General features: G+C 36.9%; 1 protein-coding gene across 1 annotated transcript; it reads left to right on the top strand.

Moving 5' to 3' along the window:
* The first annotated feature begins 570 nt into the window (after positions 1–570).
* Positions 571–14,492, top strand: atp1a2a (ATPase Na+/K+ transporting subunit alpha 2a). Its single transcript, XM_043219794.1, has 24 exons — positions 571–718; positions 2,400–2,495; positions 2,722–2,781; positions 3,298–3,501; positions 4,701–4,814; positions 5,650–5,784; positions 5,924–6,041; positions 6,175–6,443; positions 7,146–7,344; positions 7,792–7,901; positions 8,091–8,225; positions 8,340–8,419; positions 9,165–9,274; positions 9,349–9,524; positions 9,614–9,750; positions 9,919–10,069; positions 10,787–10,955; positions 11,100–11,254; positions 11,413–11,536; positions 11,986–12,131; positions 12,773–12,903; positions 12,997–13,098; positions 13,217–13,308; positions 13,845–14,492. The coding sequence occupies exons 1-24, from the start codon at positions 707–709 to the stop codon at positions 13,871–13,873; spliced, it is 3,054 nt and encodes a 1,017-aa protein (XP_043075729.1). The 5' UTR covers positions 571–706; the 3' UTR covers positions 13,874–14,492.
* The last annotated feature ends 11 nt before the right edge of the window (positions 14,493–14,503 follow it).

The following is a 14,503-nucleotide window of genomic DNA, read 5'->3' as shown; positions in this document are numbered from 1 at the left end:
TATATACATATATACATGCATATCATTTTGATCTATAAACCATTAGCCTTAAAAGAAAAAAAAAAAAAAAAAGGAAAACGTGAAATATGTCCTCCACAGAGACAATGAATTGTGTAGCACATGAAGTTAATGTGATTTATCACAGATTTTTACGTCAGCCGAGTATGACCGTCGGGCACAGCAGGGTCATGAGAGCAGCTGCTCTCTCCGGTCCGGTTCTTAATGGATCTGGCAGAGACGTTGATGGCAGTTGTAGTTCCCACGTTCTCAAGTCTTCATTTAGATGGCAAAGAAATCTACAGAAAGCTACATCATCACCAACAGATCTCGCTGATGGAGAATTCAGGCTGTCTCTCCCTTCTAACAAGCATAAAATAAATTATGATAATAAAAGTGTGCGTAAGAGAGAGAGAAAGAGGGGGAAAGCGGTAGCAGGTGCAGGTATACAGAGCCACGGGCATGAAGGTTGTATGTGTGTCTGTGTGTTTTTAAGGGCAGGGGGTGGGAAGTGAGCTTCGGGTTACCCTGAGGCACAAATGGGGGGAGAGAACAGGCTGTGTGTGTGTGTGTGTGTGTGTGTGTGTGTGTGTGTGTGTGTTATCAGGTGGAGAAGGGGTATGTTACCTCCAAAAAAAGCCACCAGTGTCTTCCACACGTGTGAGGGGAGAGTGGGAGAAATCTGGGCGTCAGTTCATTAGCAACGAACATGGGAAAAGGGGTGAGTGTGTCTTCCTGTGGTGCTTCATCAATTATTCTGTCTATCCTTTTCTCTCTCCGGCTTTCTTTTTTTTCTCTCTCGCAGATTGTTATGGGTTTTTTTAAATAATGTATTTTTTAGTATCACAGCGTTTCTTATGAATACAACATGATTATGTAGGAATATGTTTGTGTGGGAGATAAGCGACAGAAAGGAGGTGGAAGGTGTATATCGCAAAGAAATGTTTGAGTGATGTGTCATCAAATTGAAAGAGCAAAACCTTATAATTATAATTTACATTTAAGAGAATAAATAATGTTTTTAAAACCATTAAAATGATTAATGTCATGACATCATTTTTGTGACAATTAAGCTCATTTTTATTCTTAATGTAAAAGAATAAGCTTTATCACTGCAGTAGAGGAAACTGATAAAAGTGTGCTTTACAAATCCCAACGATTAAAAAAAATTATTATTGAATAACAAATGTAATTTACAATTTAAAAAATAATAAGTACAGTACATATACACGAGTATAAGAGCAAAACATTTCTCGCATTGCTGTAATTGCAATGAAATGGTTGAGGAAGGAGAAATGGGGCTTATAATTACATGAAAATGTCACAGTGCAAATAAAAGTTTAAAATTCATTGGTATGGGAAAATATGACCTGAAGATTTCCTCACAGTGAAAGCTGCATCTAATTTATAATGTTTGTGAAATAACAAGTTGGAATCTGTCTGTGATATCTGACATTTGTGTGATTATCTGAACATGATTTTACTGATAAGATGCTGTCTGTGTGCTCATAATAAGGCTGAGAGGTGTGATGGTTCAGGCTGGCTTATGTTTGATTGGTATTAATATAAATTAATTCAGAAAAGGGGTCTGATTTAAGGCGTAATGAACGATCTTCTGTTTCACATGCTGCTCTATCTGTACACGTGTCAGACGCACACGCATACAGTCACAGCTGAGTAAGAGTGACAGGGCCAGGTGATTTCCATGACACCCTGTTCCTAGTGTGTCAGCACACCACACACTTTTCCTGCCAAAGACGAGCACAAAGTACACTACTTTACACGAACCCGTATGCTCGGGCGCATTCAGTTTTTGATAACACCGTCAAAGATCTGTCGTATGTATTTTTAAAGGCATAACTGTGACTGCGTTAATATTATGGTGTTCATTAAAGTACAGAACTACAGTTCAGGTGAAAGTTTATGATTCACTTATAAATATTCAGCGGGCTAATTAACAAATACGTGCAAGCGTGATATGAATACCTTTAGGGGAAAAAAAAATCTCAAATGAAATCATTTATTAATAGTGCACTTGTTTAGATAGCAATGTGTAGAAAAACTTAATACATAGCTAATATAGACTTAATATTAAAATCTTTTAACAGTATGGGAAGTTTTTGTATTGATTTGAAAGAATCTTTTTATGTCCAACAATGCTGCATTTGTTTAATCAAAAGTACAGCAATATTGCAAAATATTTGTTCGATATAAAGTAATAGTTTTTTGTCTTGATATAAATGATCAAATTAAATTATTCCTGTGACGTATTACAAATTCATTGCAAATAAAAATAGAAAAAAGTGTGAATATATGCATATATGAGAAGTCTCATAAGCTATGAAGGAGCAACTTCTGAGTAATAAAATTTTATTCTCTTGGTATCATTCTCTCTGTCTCAGTCCGGACATGAAAGCAGCCCTGAGGCTGCTCCAACGGGAGGAAAGAGAAAGATGAAAGATAAAGATTTAGATGAGCTGAAGAAAGAGGTGGCACTGGTAAGAAGTTATTATTTTGTGTCTGTGCATATGTGTACATGAAAAAAGAGAGAAAGTATGTGAGCCTGCAGGTGTGAGAGCGCATGAGATGATACTTAGAAATCAAACAATGAAATTGTCTCTAAAAGAATGTGATGCAATATGATGATCCAACTAATTGGGAAACGTGAAGTGTTGCATTATATCTGGTGTTCTTGTGTGTGTGTGTGTGTGTGTATTTCCACAGGATGATCATAAGCTGTCTCTAGATGAGCTCAGTACTCGTTATGGAGTTGACCTTGCCAGAGTGAGTCATCTTTACTTTCACCCTCGACATTTGCAATAATGAATCGGATATTTTTCAAATCGTGATGACATTTTACCCACCGGCACATTCAAGCAGCGCACCCACGGCCAACCTAACAAGGCTTTGGATTATATATTATTAAATGCTTTAAAAATTCTAGCCCGCTAACAGCTTTAGCTAAATAAATATAATTTTTATAAAGAGTCTGGTATTCACCAGTTGTTTTCCTGTGTTGTGTTAAAATTGGATTAAATTAAATGAACTTTTATTTTTTTGTTTTCATCCGGCCTAGTTATCTTGGACTGCATTTCTCAAAAGCATTGTAAGCCTAGAAATCACAGTCAAGCCTGGTCTCTATCCTGACCTGGCTGCTGAATGCCAAAAACCTCTCTAAAGCCACCGTCCTGTTGACCACATTGGATCAGTAAACCACATTAGACTGGTTCAAATATTATTAGCAGGGAATCTTCAGAGTTGCTGCAGGGAATCTTGAGTAACTTTTCTCCATCCCACCAGGGTCTGACCTATAAGAGAGCACGAGAAATTCTGGCCCGTGACGGTCCAAATGCGCTGACCCCGCCGCCCACCACACCAGAGTGGGTGAAGTTCTGTAAGCAGCTGTTCGGAGGATTCTCCATCCTGCTCTGGATCGGTGCCATCCTCTGCTTTTTTGCCTACGGTATTCAGGCAGCCACTGAGGATGAGCCTATCAATGATAATGTGAGTGCACTAACAATCCGGCCAATGAGAATGAGAGGGCTTATTAAGCAGCCAATGATCTGTCTCCTGTTCCTTATTGTAAGAGATCAAGGTTTAAATCGGTCTAGACTCTAAATGTCATTTGAGCGTATTGTAGGCGATGTTGTTCATTTAAAAAAAAAAAATTTCATTTAGCTGTGAAAGGAATTAATAATTAAAAATGGCATCTGCTAAAACAAGGTTCGTTATGAAAAGCTTGAGATGTTTTTGACCCAAATTAGCCATTCAAATAATTATTTTTAACAAATTAAAATAATACAATGCATGGTAAATGTACCCATATATTTTCGATATTTAACTCATTGCTTTTTAGTTTCCTATTTAAAAATTCCACTCAGTCATTGCTCAAATCTGAAACAACCCTCATTATAAGGAGATGCTGGTATCACAAACGAGTCATTCATACACTATAATTCATAAAAGTAGTAGGCCCGAAAGTACTCATATGTCTCTAATATTTAACTAATACCTGTGCAGTTTCTTTTTTACAAATCTCTAAGTTTTCTAAAATCCGTATTTAAGCCGATTAAAAAAGAAAATCACAAAAATGAAGAGTTAAATTGGTTTCACTCCACCAGAGGGGAATTAAAACCTGCTGCGCACGTTGTTAGGGACTGAGGTGGATATTGCTTTTAGCTCTGCTGTCCCATATCCAGTGTGATGAATGAGTCCCAGTCTGTGGACTGAGCTCCCAGCTGCTTGTGGGACAGTTTAGGGTCAGTGATAAATTAAAATGTGAAGTTAAGGATCATTTAACTGCGTTTGCTCTCTTACACCATGATTTTTGCGCGTTACCCACTCTAAATGGTTTAGTTAAAGACTTATGGCAGTATGTGTATGTTTACAATGGTCTGGCTATGCTGTTCCTTTCTAATGTTAATGTCTATATTTCATGTACATGTGGTTATAATATGGCAACTGTAGTGGCTGGCTATATTGAAATTCCATTAGAAAGCTTTGCAATGATTTAGAAGGCAACCGCAGAATCATTAAACTTCAAGATCTTCAAGGCTTTTGCATAAGGTTGTCTATTTGATGCTTTTTATAGTAGTGGTAGACTTCATGGAGTCTCGGCTTAAAACCTTATCATCCAGAAAATGTGAGTGGTTTTGAACCCCCTGACCCTTGACTTGTGTTTCCTTGTCTCTGGTTTACTGCAGCTGTATCTGGGTGTGGTTCTATCTGCTGTGGTCATCATAACCGGCTGCTTCTCATATTATCAAGAAGCCAAAAGCTCCCGGATCATGGACTCGTTCAAAAACATGGTGCCTCAGGTTAGTGCGACAGCAGCAGTGGATTGATTTGGATAAAAGTGTCTGCTAAATGAATAAATGGAAATGATACCAAATCCCAAATGAAACCATTATGAGCAATATTTTATATGATTTACATAAATCCATGTAAATCCCTTTTAACATTTAAAAGCCCAATGTATGATTTATATAAATGTATGTAAATCCTTCTTAACTTATGAAAGAAACCACATGTCATCCCGCCACCCCCCTCTTTCAGAATTAGCTTTGTTGGCATGCTGGTTACAATATTGCAACAGTTTAAACGGTACAGAAATAGACAATACGGAGAATAAATATACTGAATGAAATAAAGAGCAATATAAAAGACAGGGACTAGGTAAAGGCAAAGATAATTTTTTTTCTTTTACTTCACTTTTGCTAAATCGGTTAAATCGAATTAAATTAAACGTTGTCATTTTAAAATAATGTTAAAATTAAATACAGCGTAAATGTTAGAATCTAAAGAAAGCACAATAAATTACATTTTTAAAACTTATAAATAAATTACATTTAAAAAATATATAAAATAAACGTTTAAAATAATTCATTATATTATACATTTTAATACATTTATACAATTATTTAAAAAAAATTATGGATAAATGACAAAAAATGATCTGATATATATATAAAAGTGATATATCATTTATAAATATTCACACTCATATAGATATAAGGGAATGTGTTTCTTTCATATAGTAGGTTGCATATTACAAACTCTGTTCTGATACGCTCACTGTTTTAGGCATCTTCCTAATAACTTTTGTTAATCATCATGTTTGAGGAAGTTTGGAATGGACTTTATTTCTTTCAGCAAGCTATGGTGATTCGTGAGGGAGAGAAACTTCAGATAAATGCTGAAGAGGTGGTTCAGGGAGACCTTGTGGAGATCAAGGGTGGAGACAGAATCCCAGCAGACCTTCGGATCATCTCCTCCAGCGGCTGCAAGGTAGAGAGAGTGCGAGTGATACAGATAGATATTAAGAGAAAGATCTCACATCTGAGATCAGCTTTGTTTACCAACCTACAGTCTTAGTAAGAAACCTGAGAGAACATCCTCTCTTCTGCACCCCGTCTGTCTTTCTCAGGTGGATAACTCATCTCTCACTGGAGAGTCAGAACCTCAGACCCGTTCCCCAGAGTTTACTCATGAAAACCCTCTGGAGACCAGAAACATCAGCTTCTTCTCCACCAACTGTGTTGAAGGTCAGTCCATTCAAATGTTTTTCAGCTCTATTCATTAATGCATTCCTTTTTGTATGCATTCATTCTTTTATCTACTTGATACACTTTTTCCTTATTTTTCCTCGAAAATTGGTTGATTTTTGTGCATGTGCAGGTACGGCCCACGGCATAGTGATCGCTACAGGTGATCATACAGTGATGGGCCGCATTGCCACTTTGGCGTCCGGTCTGGAAGTGGGTCAGACGCCCATCAACATGGAGATTGAGCACTTCATTCACATCATCACAGGTGTGGCCATCTTTCTGGGTGTGTCCTTCTTCGTCCTGTCACTCATTCTGGGCTACAGCTGGCTGGAGGCCGTCATCTTCCTCATTGGTATTATTGTTGCCAACGTTCCTGAGGGCTTGTTGGCTACTGTCACGGTGAGACACTCGAACACTCTCAGAAATAAAGGTACAAAAGCTGTCACTGATACGGTTCCTGTTCAAAAGGTACACTTTTGTGCCTATTAGTTTCAAATATGTACACTTTAAGTAATAATATGCACCTTTTAGGTACCAAAATGGACCCTTTAGGTACAAACTTGCACCCTTTCTAAAAGGTACCTTTCCAAGTGGCAGCTTTTGTACCTTTTTTTAAACACATATTGTGACATTCGCATGCACTAGGATTTCAACGATTAGATTTTTTCTGGGAGAGGTTTTTCAGCAAGGTTGTGTTAAATTGATCAAAAGTCACAGTAAAGACATTTTTCATGCTACAAAAGATTTATTTTTCAAATAAACAGTGTCCATTAGAACTTTCTAGTCATAAAAGAACCCTGAAAATAATGCATCGTGGTTTTTGAAGAGTGGGGAAATGGCTGCTGAAAATCTTGCTTAGCCATTACAAAAATACAGCAAAATATTTTTGAATAGAAAAGCCATTTTAAATTGTAACAGTATTTCACATTGTGATATTTCGTATTTTTTTTCAAATGAAAGCCGCCCTGGTGAGCATAAAAGTTATCCTTCTCTCTTTTTAAGGCTCCCTCTGCCATAGATTTTTACAGACTACTACTTTTCAAAAGAAAAACCTCAACACATTGTCGTCTCTCTTTTAACTCCCTTCAATCTCTCTCTCAGGTGTGTTTAACTCTGACTGCTAAGCGCATGGCTCGCAAAAACTGTCTGGTGAAGAATCTAGAAGCCGTGGAGACTCTGGGTTCCACCTCCACCATCTGCTCAGATAAAACCGGAACTTTGACTCAGAACCGGATGACTGTCGCTCACATGTGGTTTGACAACCAGATCCACGAGGCAGACACCACCGAGGACCAATCAGGTTAAAATGCTTTAAGGTCCACGGACCAATCAAGTGAAACTAGTAGACACATAAGTTTACTCAGTAAATAGTGTCTTGATTTTTTCAGTCTCTTTTTGGGATTTAACTGCTTGTGTCAGAACCCACTGCATATTCTGTGTACTTCTTTTTTGATGAAAACATGCCTAGTTAGGACACGGTGTAAGCTTCCAGTGTCATTTAGAGTTGCTGATCACAATTACGATGGCCATTGAGCAAGGCATTTTACCCATAATCCCCTAAGGACACTTTCCTGGTAATTAGCACGTTAAGTGGCTTTAGATGAAAAGCATGTGCTAAATGGGCAATGTTTTGATATCTTTGAACATTCACAGGGGTAATTCTCCTCTTGATCTGTTCATGCATCTGTTTAACTAAATCTTTTCTTTTCCTATGTTACTCTGTGTGTGTGTGTGTGTGTGTGTGTAGGCTGTTGCTTTGATAAAAGCTCTCCCACATGGTTCTCTCTGTCTCGAGTGGCAGGACTTTGTAACCGTGCTGTCTTCAAACCTGGACAAGAAAACATTCCTGTGCGCAAGGTAATACATCACATACAAAACCGTTAAAAAATTGTGAGCCAAAGCGTTTATGAATGATTTTAAAAGAAATTCATACTTTTTATTTAGTAAGAATGCATGGGTTTTTATTAATCAAACACACTGGGGAAAAAATTCAATTTTTATTTAAAAGTTATTTGGAAAAAATTTTCTGTGTTTCCGTGTTTGTAGCGGGACACAGCAGGTGATGCATCCGAGTCTGCTCTGTTGAAATGTGTGGAGCTCTCATCCGGCTGTGTTCAGACTCTCAGAGACAGCAACCGTAAAGTGGCAGAAATCCCATTCAACTCAACTAACAAATACCAGGTGCTCCTACGAGAAACACACAGCTGAAGCTCGAAAGATTTTAAACAAACAAATGATGTCGATGTCATACAGATATCGATTAAGATATAAATAATCCCAATCTCTCTCTCTTAGCTGTCTATTCACGAGATAGAAGACAGTCCCACCGGACACCTGCTGGTGATGAAAGGAGCCCCAGAGAGGATTCTGGACAGGTAATCAATACAAGAGCTTGATACATGAAATCCATATATAGAACAGAAATAACTCAAATCAATAGCTGTTATTAATGATAAGACATCATACTTTTTATAAATTAATAAGAGCTTCAACTATTCATAATTCAGTTCAATAATTGAGATTAATACAGTATAGGTGATTACTCCAGTACTTATATTATTGTGAACTATTAAAAATGTGCTGTTTTTTGAAACAATTTTTGAACTGTTTAAACTTCTAAAATTATTGCATAAATATAATAAGCATAAAATAATTCTTACATTTATAAAATTAAATAAAAATAAATATTAGATAAAAGATAATAAAATTAGAAACTGAATTAAAATACATTTATGTTAAAAGTTATTAAAATGAATTAAAAATAAATAATATAATAGTATAATTAAAACCAAATAGAAATATTACTAATAAAAATGACTAAAACACATGACAAAATTACTATGACCTAAATTAAAATGAAAAACAAATAAATAGAAGCACGTTTAAAATAATAAATAAAACTAATAAATTAAAAAACTGTATAAAAAATTATACTAAAATAATAGTATACGCAATAAGCAAACATGAATCACTAACTATGATTGTTTATGATACATAGTAATTGGCTGTTATTAGTGTTGATTGGTCAAAATTCCATCGCTGTGATTCATATTTGTGTATACTGTCACCCATTTTCATCTTTAATCAATAACTGTGATGACTGGGTGATTGGCAATGCAGGTGCAGTACCATAATGATCAACGGTGAGGAAATGCCAATGGACGAGGACTGGAAGGACGCATTTCAGGGAGCGTACATGGAGCTGGGTGGACTGGGCGAGAGGGTTCTGGGTAAGTTCTTACTTCTCTCCTTTCCTCTTTCTTTCCATCCTCTTTTAATTCTCTACCCTCTCTCTCTCTCTCAGGGTTCTGCCACCTGTTCCTCTCTCCCTCACAGTTTCCGAGGGGGTTTGAGTTTGACTGTGATGATGTGAATTTCCCAGTCAACCAGCTTTGTTTCCTGGGCTTAATCTCCATGATCGATCCGCCTCGAGCCGCAGTGCCAGACGCTGTAGGAAAATGCCGTTCCGCTGGCATTAAGGTATACATTTATAAGTTTCCTCAATCCATTTATCTACAGTTCAGCATTTTATGTCCGGTGTCAATGGTGACCACAATCCATCTTTACAGGTTATCATGGTAACAGGTGACCATCCTATAACCGCCAAGGCCATTGCTAAAGGCGTGGGCATTATCTCTGAGGGCAACGAGACAGTGGAGGATATCGCCGAAAGACTTAATATACCTCTGAGCCAAGTCAATCCACGGTCTGTGTGTGCGAATCTGTCTCTTTTGAGTGTTTGCTTGAGAGTCTGGGTGCATATGTGTGTGTAAACTAAATCTATTTGAATGGTTTTTATCTGCTTTTATTGCTTCTTCACAGATAATGGAATTGGGCACTGTTCTCTGTGTGTGTGTTTGTGTGTGCGTTTCAGAGACGCTAAGGCCTGTGTGATTCATGGTTCAGACTTGAAGGACATGAGCTCAGAGTATCTGGATGATATTCTGAGGAACCACACAGAGATCGTGTTTGCTCGCACTTCACCTCAACAAAAACTCATCATCGTAGAGGGCTGCCAGAGACAGGTGTGTGTATGTGTGTTTGTGAATATTAAAATATCACACACTAGATGTCTTACACATGACACATTCCACCGAAAACAAGCTAGCCTGAAATAGCAGACATTTGGAGGTTTTATGTTTACATTACATTTGAACATGTGTTTTGTATGTCATTTTTTGTTCATGGTGTTTTATATAATGCACAAATCACATTAGGATAGTTGTGTTTCTGTATAAATAAAGCAGTAATTGATGTCACAAATCTATATTGGCAAAAACACATTGGGTATAAGAAAAAAATCTACTATTTTGCATCTGTAATTTGTTTATTTGACAATGGGAAGTGGCCAGTAACAGAGTTTAACCAACATTTGTAAAAGGAAAATAATACTTCTTCAGCAAGGATGCATTAAGTTAATCAAAACTGACAGTGAAATCATTTTTAATGTTAAAATATATTTCTATTTCAGTTGCTCGTGGATCACGGATTCCACAGCAGTACAGCTCTTTTCAACCTGAATGATAATAAAATTATCAGCATAAGTGACTTCTTTCAAAAACATGAAAAATCGTACTAAACAGATTTTTTTAAACAATGGCACATACTTAGTGTCTTCATCCAGACTGCCTGACAGACGTTTTGACTTTCTGACTGGTCTTTCATTCTGAATGCTTGAAAACGCTTTCTCTGATTCTAACTGGCTGACTTTTTTGACTCTGATTCTGATTGGCTGGCTGCAGGGTGCCATAGTGGCAGTGACAGGTGATGGGGTGAATGACTCCCCTGCTCTGAAGAAGGCTGACATTGGCGTTGCCATGGGAATCGCTGGCTCAGACGTCTCCAAGCAAGCTGCTGACATGATCCTGCTGGACGACAACTTTGCCTCAATTGTTACAGGGGTGGAAGAGGGTAAGACACCGAAGGAATATTAAGTATTAGGACAAAAGAAATGAAGCATTGCACATTTTCCTTGCTTTCTCTCTTTCAAATTTCTAATTGAACTGGTCTGCAGTATATGTAATATTTAGTCAAAAAATAAATGGTGTGTTTTAGGTCGTCTGATCTTTGATAACCTGAAGAAGTCGATCGCGTACACACTGACCAGTAACATCCCAGAGATCACACCTTTCCTGCTCTTCATCATCGCCAGTGTGCCGCTGCCTCTGGGCACCGTCACTATCCTCTGCATCGACCTTGGCACTGACATGGTGTGTTATACACACTCACACTTGTGCGCATTCAGTCTTACTTCCAATTCCTGTCAAGTGTGATACTACCCTCGGGCACCAGACACCAGACCATTACACACACACACATATGTGAGCATCTTTGTCATCACCGTCATCATTCTCACTCTCTCTCTCAGGTTCCTGCGATCTCTCTGGCATATGAGTCGGCAGAGAGTGACATTATGAAGCGTCAGCCCCGAAACCCCAAAACTGACAAGCTGGTGAATGAGAGGCTCATCAGCATGGCTTACGGACAGATCGGTCAGCCTCAAGTGCACTGGCACACAGATATCAGCGAACGCACACGCATGACCTTTATAGTTTATAATTCTTGTAAACTTTGTGGTTCCGTGAAGAATTACTTTGTGCAAACAGCTGAACATCACAGGCATCATGCACTTATTTTGTGATGGGTCACTAGGTTCACTTGTTGCCCTGGGCAAGAGAAGACATGATAAAAAAAGAAAAAAACTGTTTTTAACAACTTGTGTGCAATACAGGATGGTGTTGATTAAGTACAAACACCTTTTTATCCTCAGTAATCATGCAACTTATTTTACAAACAGAAATAGATTTTGCACTATAAGTGTCAATGAAAAAAACACTTTAGAAATCTGTGCTTCTGATTAATGTTGTGAATAAAATAGCTTTTTATGCTCTGCAGGAAAAGCAATTACAATTGTTTATGTATCTGGGCTTTTTGTGTGTAGGTATGATTCAGGCACTGGGAGGATTCTTCACCTATTTTGTGATCATGGCTGAGAACGGCTTTCTGCCTCAGACGCTGTTGGGAATTCGGCTGGATTGGGATGATCGTGTCGTTAATGACCTGGAAGATGCCTATGGACAGCAATGGGTAAACACACACACACACATTTCTTTCAGCTGTTTTCTGTTATTAAAATATATTTCTGAATCTGAATTGTGAGTATCATTACTCTAGTCTTCAGTCTCACATGATCTTTCTCGAGAAACACTTCTTATCGTTATCCTGAAAAACTGTTGTGCCGCTTTAAAAAACAGTTGTTCAAAAGAACGACATTTATTTGAATAAATTTTTGTAACAATGTAAAGGGCTTTACTGTCACATTTGATCATTTTAATATGTGCTTGCTTAATAAAAGTAATACTTTATTTTAAAATATACTAGTCAGTAATTAAAACCAATTAAAATCAATAACTCAAATAGGATTATGTGATTAGGAACCTATTTGTGATTAGTTTATGCGATAGTGATTAATAATGGAATTAATTTTGATAAATTTGTGCAAGATAATTTACACAGTGAATTCCAATAGTCGTTTGGGGGGGCATATTCTTACCAAAACATATTTGTAACTCATAGTTTTTCATATTTAACAGGTTTAAACTCCTAATTATTAGACCTTTTTTAATTATTATTATTCAACCATTACCACATATTCTGTGCAGTTTACAAAAGCAATTTTTTAAATGTTTGTATTTCATTATGTATTTATTTAAATATGTATGTTTCAGACTTACGAGCAGCGTAAGATCATCGAGTTCACCTGTCACACGTCGTTCTTTGTCAGCATTGTGGTGGTGCAGTGGGCCGACCTCATTATCTGCAAGACACGCAGGAACTCCGTCTTCCAACAGGGCATGAAGTCAGTATGTGTATGTGTTTGTGAACGCATTCAAGAGTTTGATATTTGCATACGCCTCTGTTAAAGGCTATTCTCTAACCTGTGCACTTACAGTAATAGGATTCTCATTTTCGGGCTGTTTACCGAGACGGCTCTGGCAGCCTTCCTGTCCTACTGCCCCGGCATGGACATTGCCCTCAGGATGTACCCACTTAAGTAAGAGACACACGCACACGCACACACACACACACATTTCTACACCTTAGAAGAGCTTATGTTCTCTGCTCCTCCTGTCCTCACCTTTTCCTTTCTCCTTTTCTTATTCCTTTTACAGGATTATGTGGTGGTTCTGTGCTTTCCCGTACAGTTTGCTAATCTTTGTGTATGATGAGATCCGTAAATTAATCCTCCGCAGGAATCCAGGAGGTGAGCACAGATGTTTACATATCTGAATTTTGTGTGTGTGTGTGTGTGTGTGTGTGTGTATATATATATATATATATATATATATATATATATATATATATATATATATATATATATATATATATACACACACACACACACACACATAGTTATTTTAATACATCAATTTAAACTAAATCCTTGGCAACCGGCTGAAAGAATATTTTTTATACATTTTAACAAGATGTCTGTTTTTTATGGTATTACTTTTAGTTTTATTTAACTAACACAGTTTTAATGTTTTCTGTAAGTATACAAGGCAAATAAAAACTCTTTTATGAATAACGATTTGGTACCCAAAAACTGATGCATATTTTTCTGGTGCAGCTAAAGTTTTCCAATAGTGCTATTAAAATTCAAGGCTCAAGAAACAATACATCAATATTACAGAGAATCTGTAGAGCCTAGTAATTGAATCTATGTGAATAGAGCTTCATTCTGCATATATCTTTTTAATTTAGTTAATTAATTTAGCTCTTTCTGTCTTTCATTTGCAGGCTGGGTGGAAAAAGAGACCTACTATTAACAAGAAAATGCAATCTCTGTGCATGACTGCTGGTGCGTGTGTCTGTTTATAAAATATATGAAGAAAGGTAATGAGACAAATGAAGAATCAGACAATCATGTGACATTTATAATGTAGGAATGAATGTGTGTGTCTGTGAGTGAGTGTGTACATGCACTGGGCATAATCTGTTTACATGATGCATCCTGAATATCATTATCCTCAATAAGCTTATGATTTAACAGCCATGTTTAGGTTTCAGGATCATTACATTTCTACTGAATTGATTTTGCTGTGAACTTTTAGACTGGATATAATATTTCTTTTAGTTAATTCACTTGTGTGTGTAGTATTAGTAGTAGTACATACATGATTCAAATATTTATTTGCAATTGCGTTTATGTACTGTACAAAAATATGAAAAGCCTTTGTTGGTAGGCCTACTAGTTTATTGCAAAGCTATTACAGTTGTGTTGTATCATTGCTACAATTGTAATTCTATGATTGTACTTGTAAGAAATATTAAAAAAAACAACAATGTGTGGATATCTGTAGTTTGACATTCGCAATATTGAACTTGACATGTTTTCTAACCTAAACTGTGAAATGAAGATGAAATAAAACTTCTAATGGCTGGATATACCTTTCTTT

The sequence above is a fragment of the Puntigrus tetrazona genome, chromosome 2 (genome assembly GCF_018831695.1).
Source record: "Puntigrus tetrazona isolate hp1 chromosome 2, ASM1883169v1, whole genome shotgun sequence".
In the NCBI taxonomy this organism is placed as follows: domain Eukaryota; kingdom Metazoa; phylum Chordata; class Actinopteri; order Cypriniformes; family Cyprinidae; genus Puntigrus; species Puntigrus tetrazona.
Note: the sequence above shows the minus strand (reverse complement) of the source record. Positions and strands in the feature narration are given on the sequence as shown.

Coding starts and splice junctions, on each gene's coding strand:
- atp1a2a (XM_043219794.1), top strand. Junction 12,132..12,772: donor ATGCCTATGGACAGCAATGG/GTAAACACACAC, acceptor TGTATGTTTCAG/ACTTACGAGCAGCGTAAGAT. Junction 13,099..13,216: donor CTCAGGATGTACCCACTTAA/GTAAGAGACACA, acceptor TTCCTTTTACAG/GATTATGTGGTGGTTCTGTG.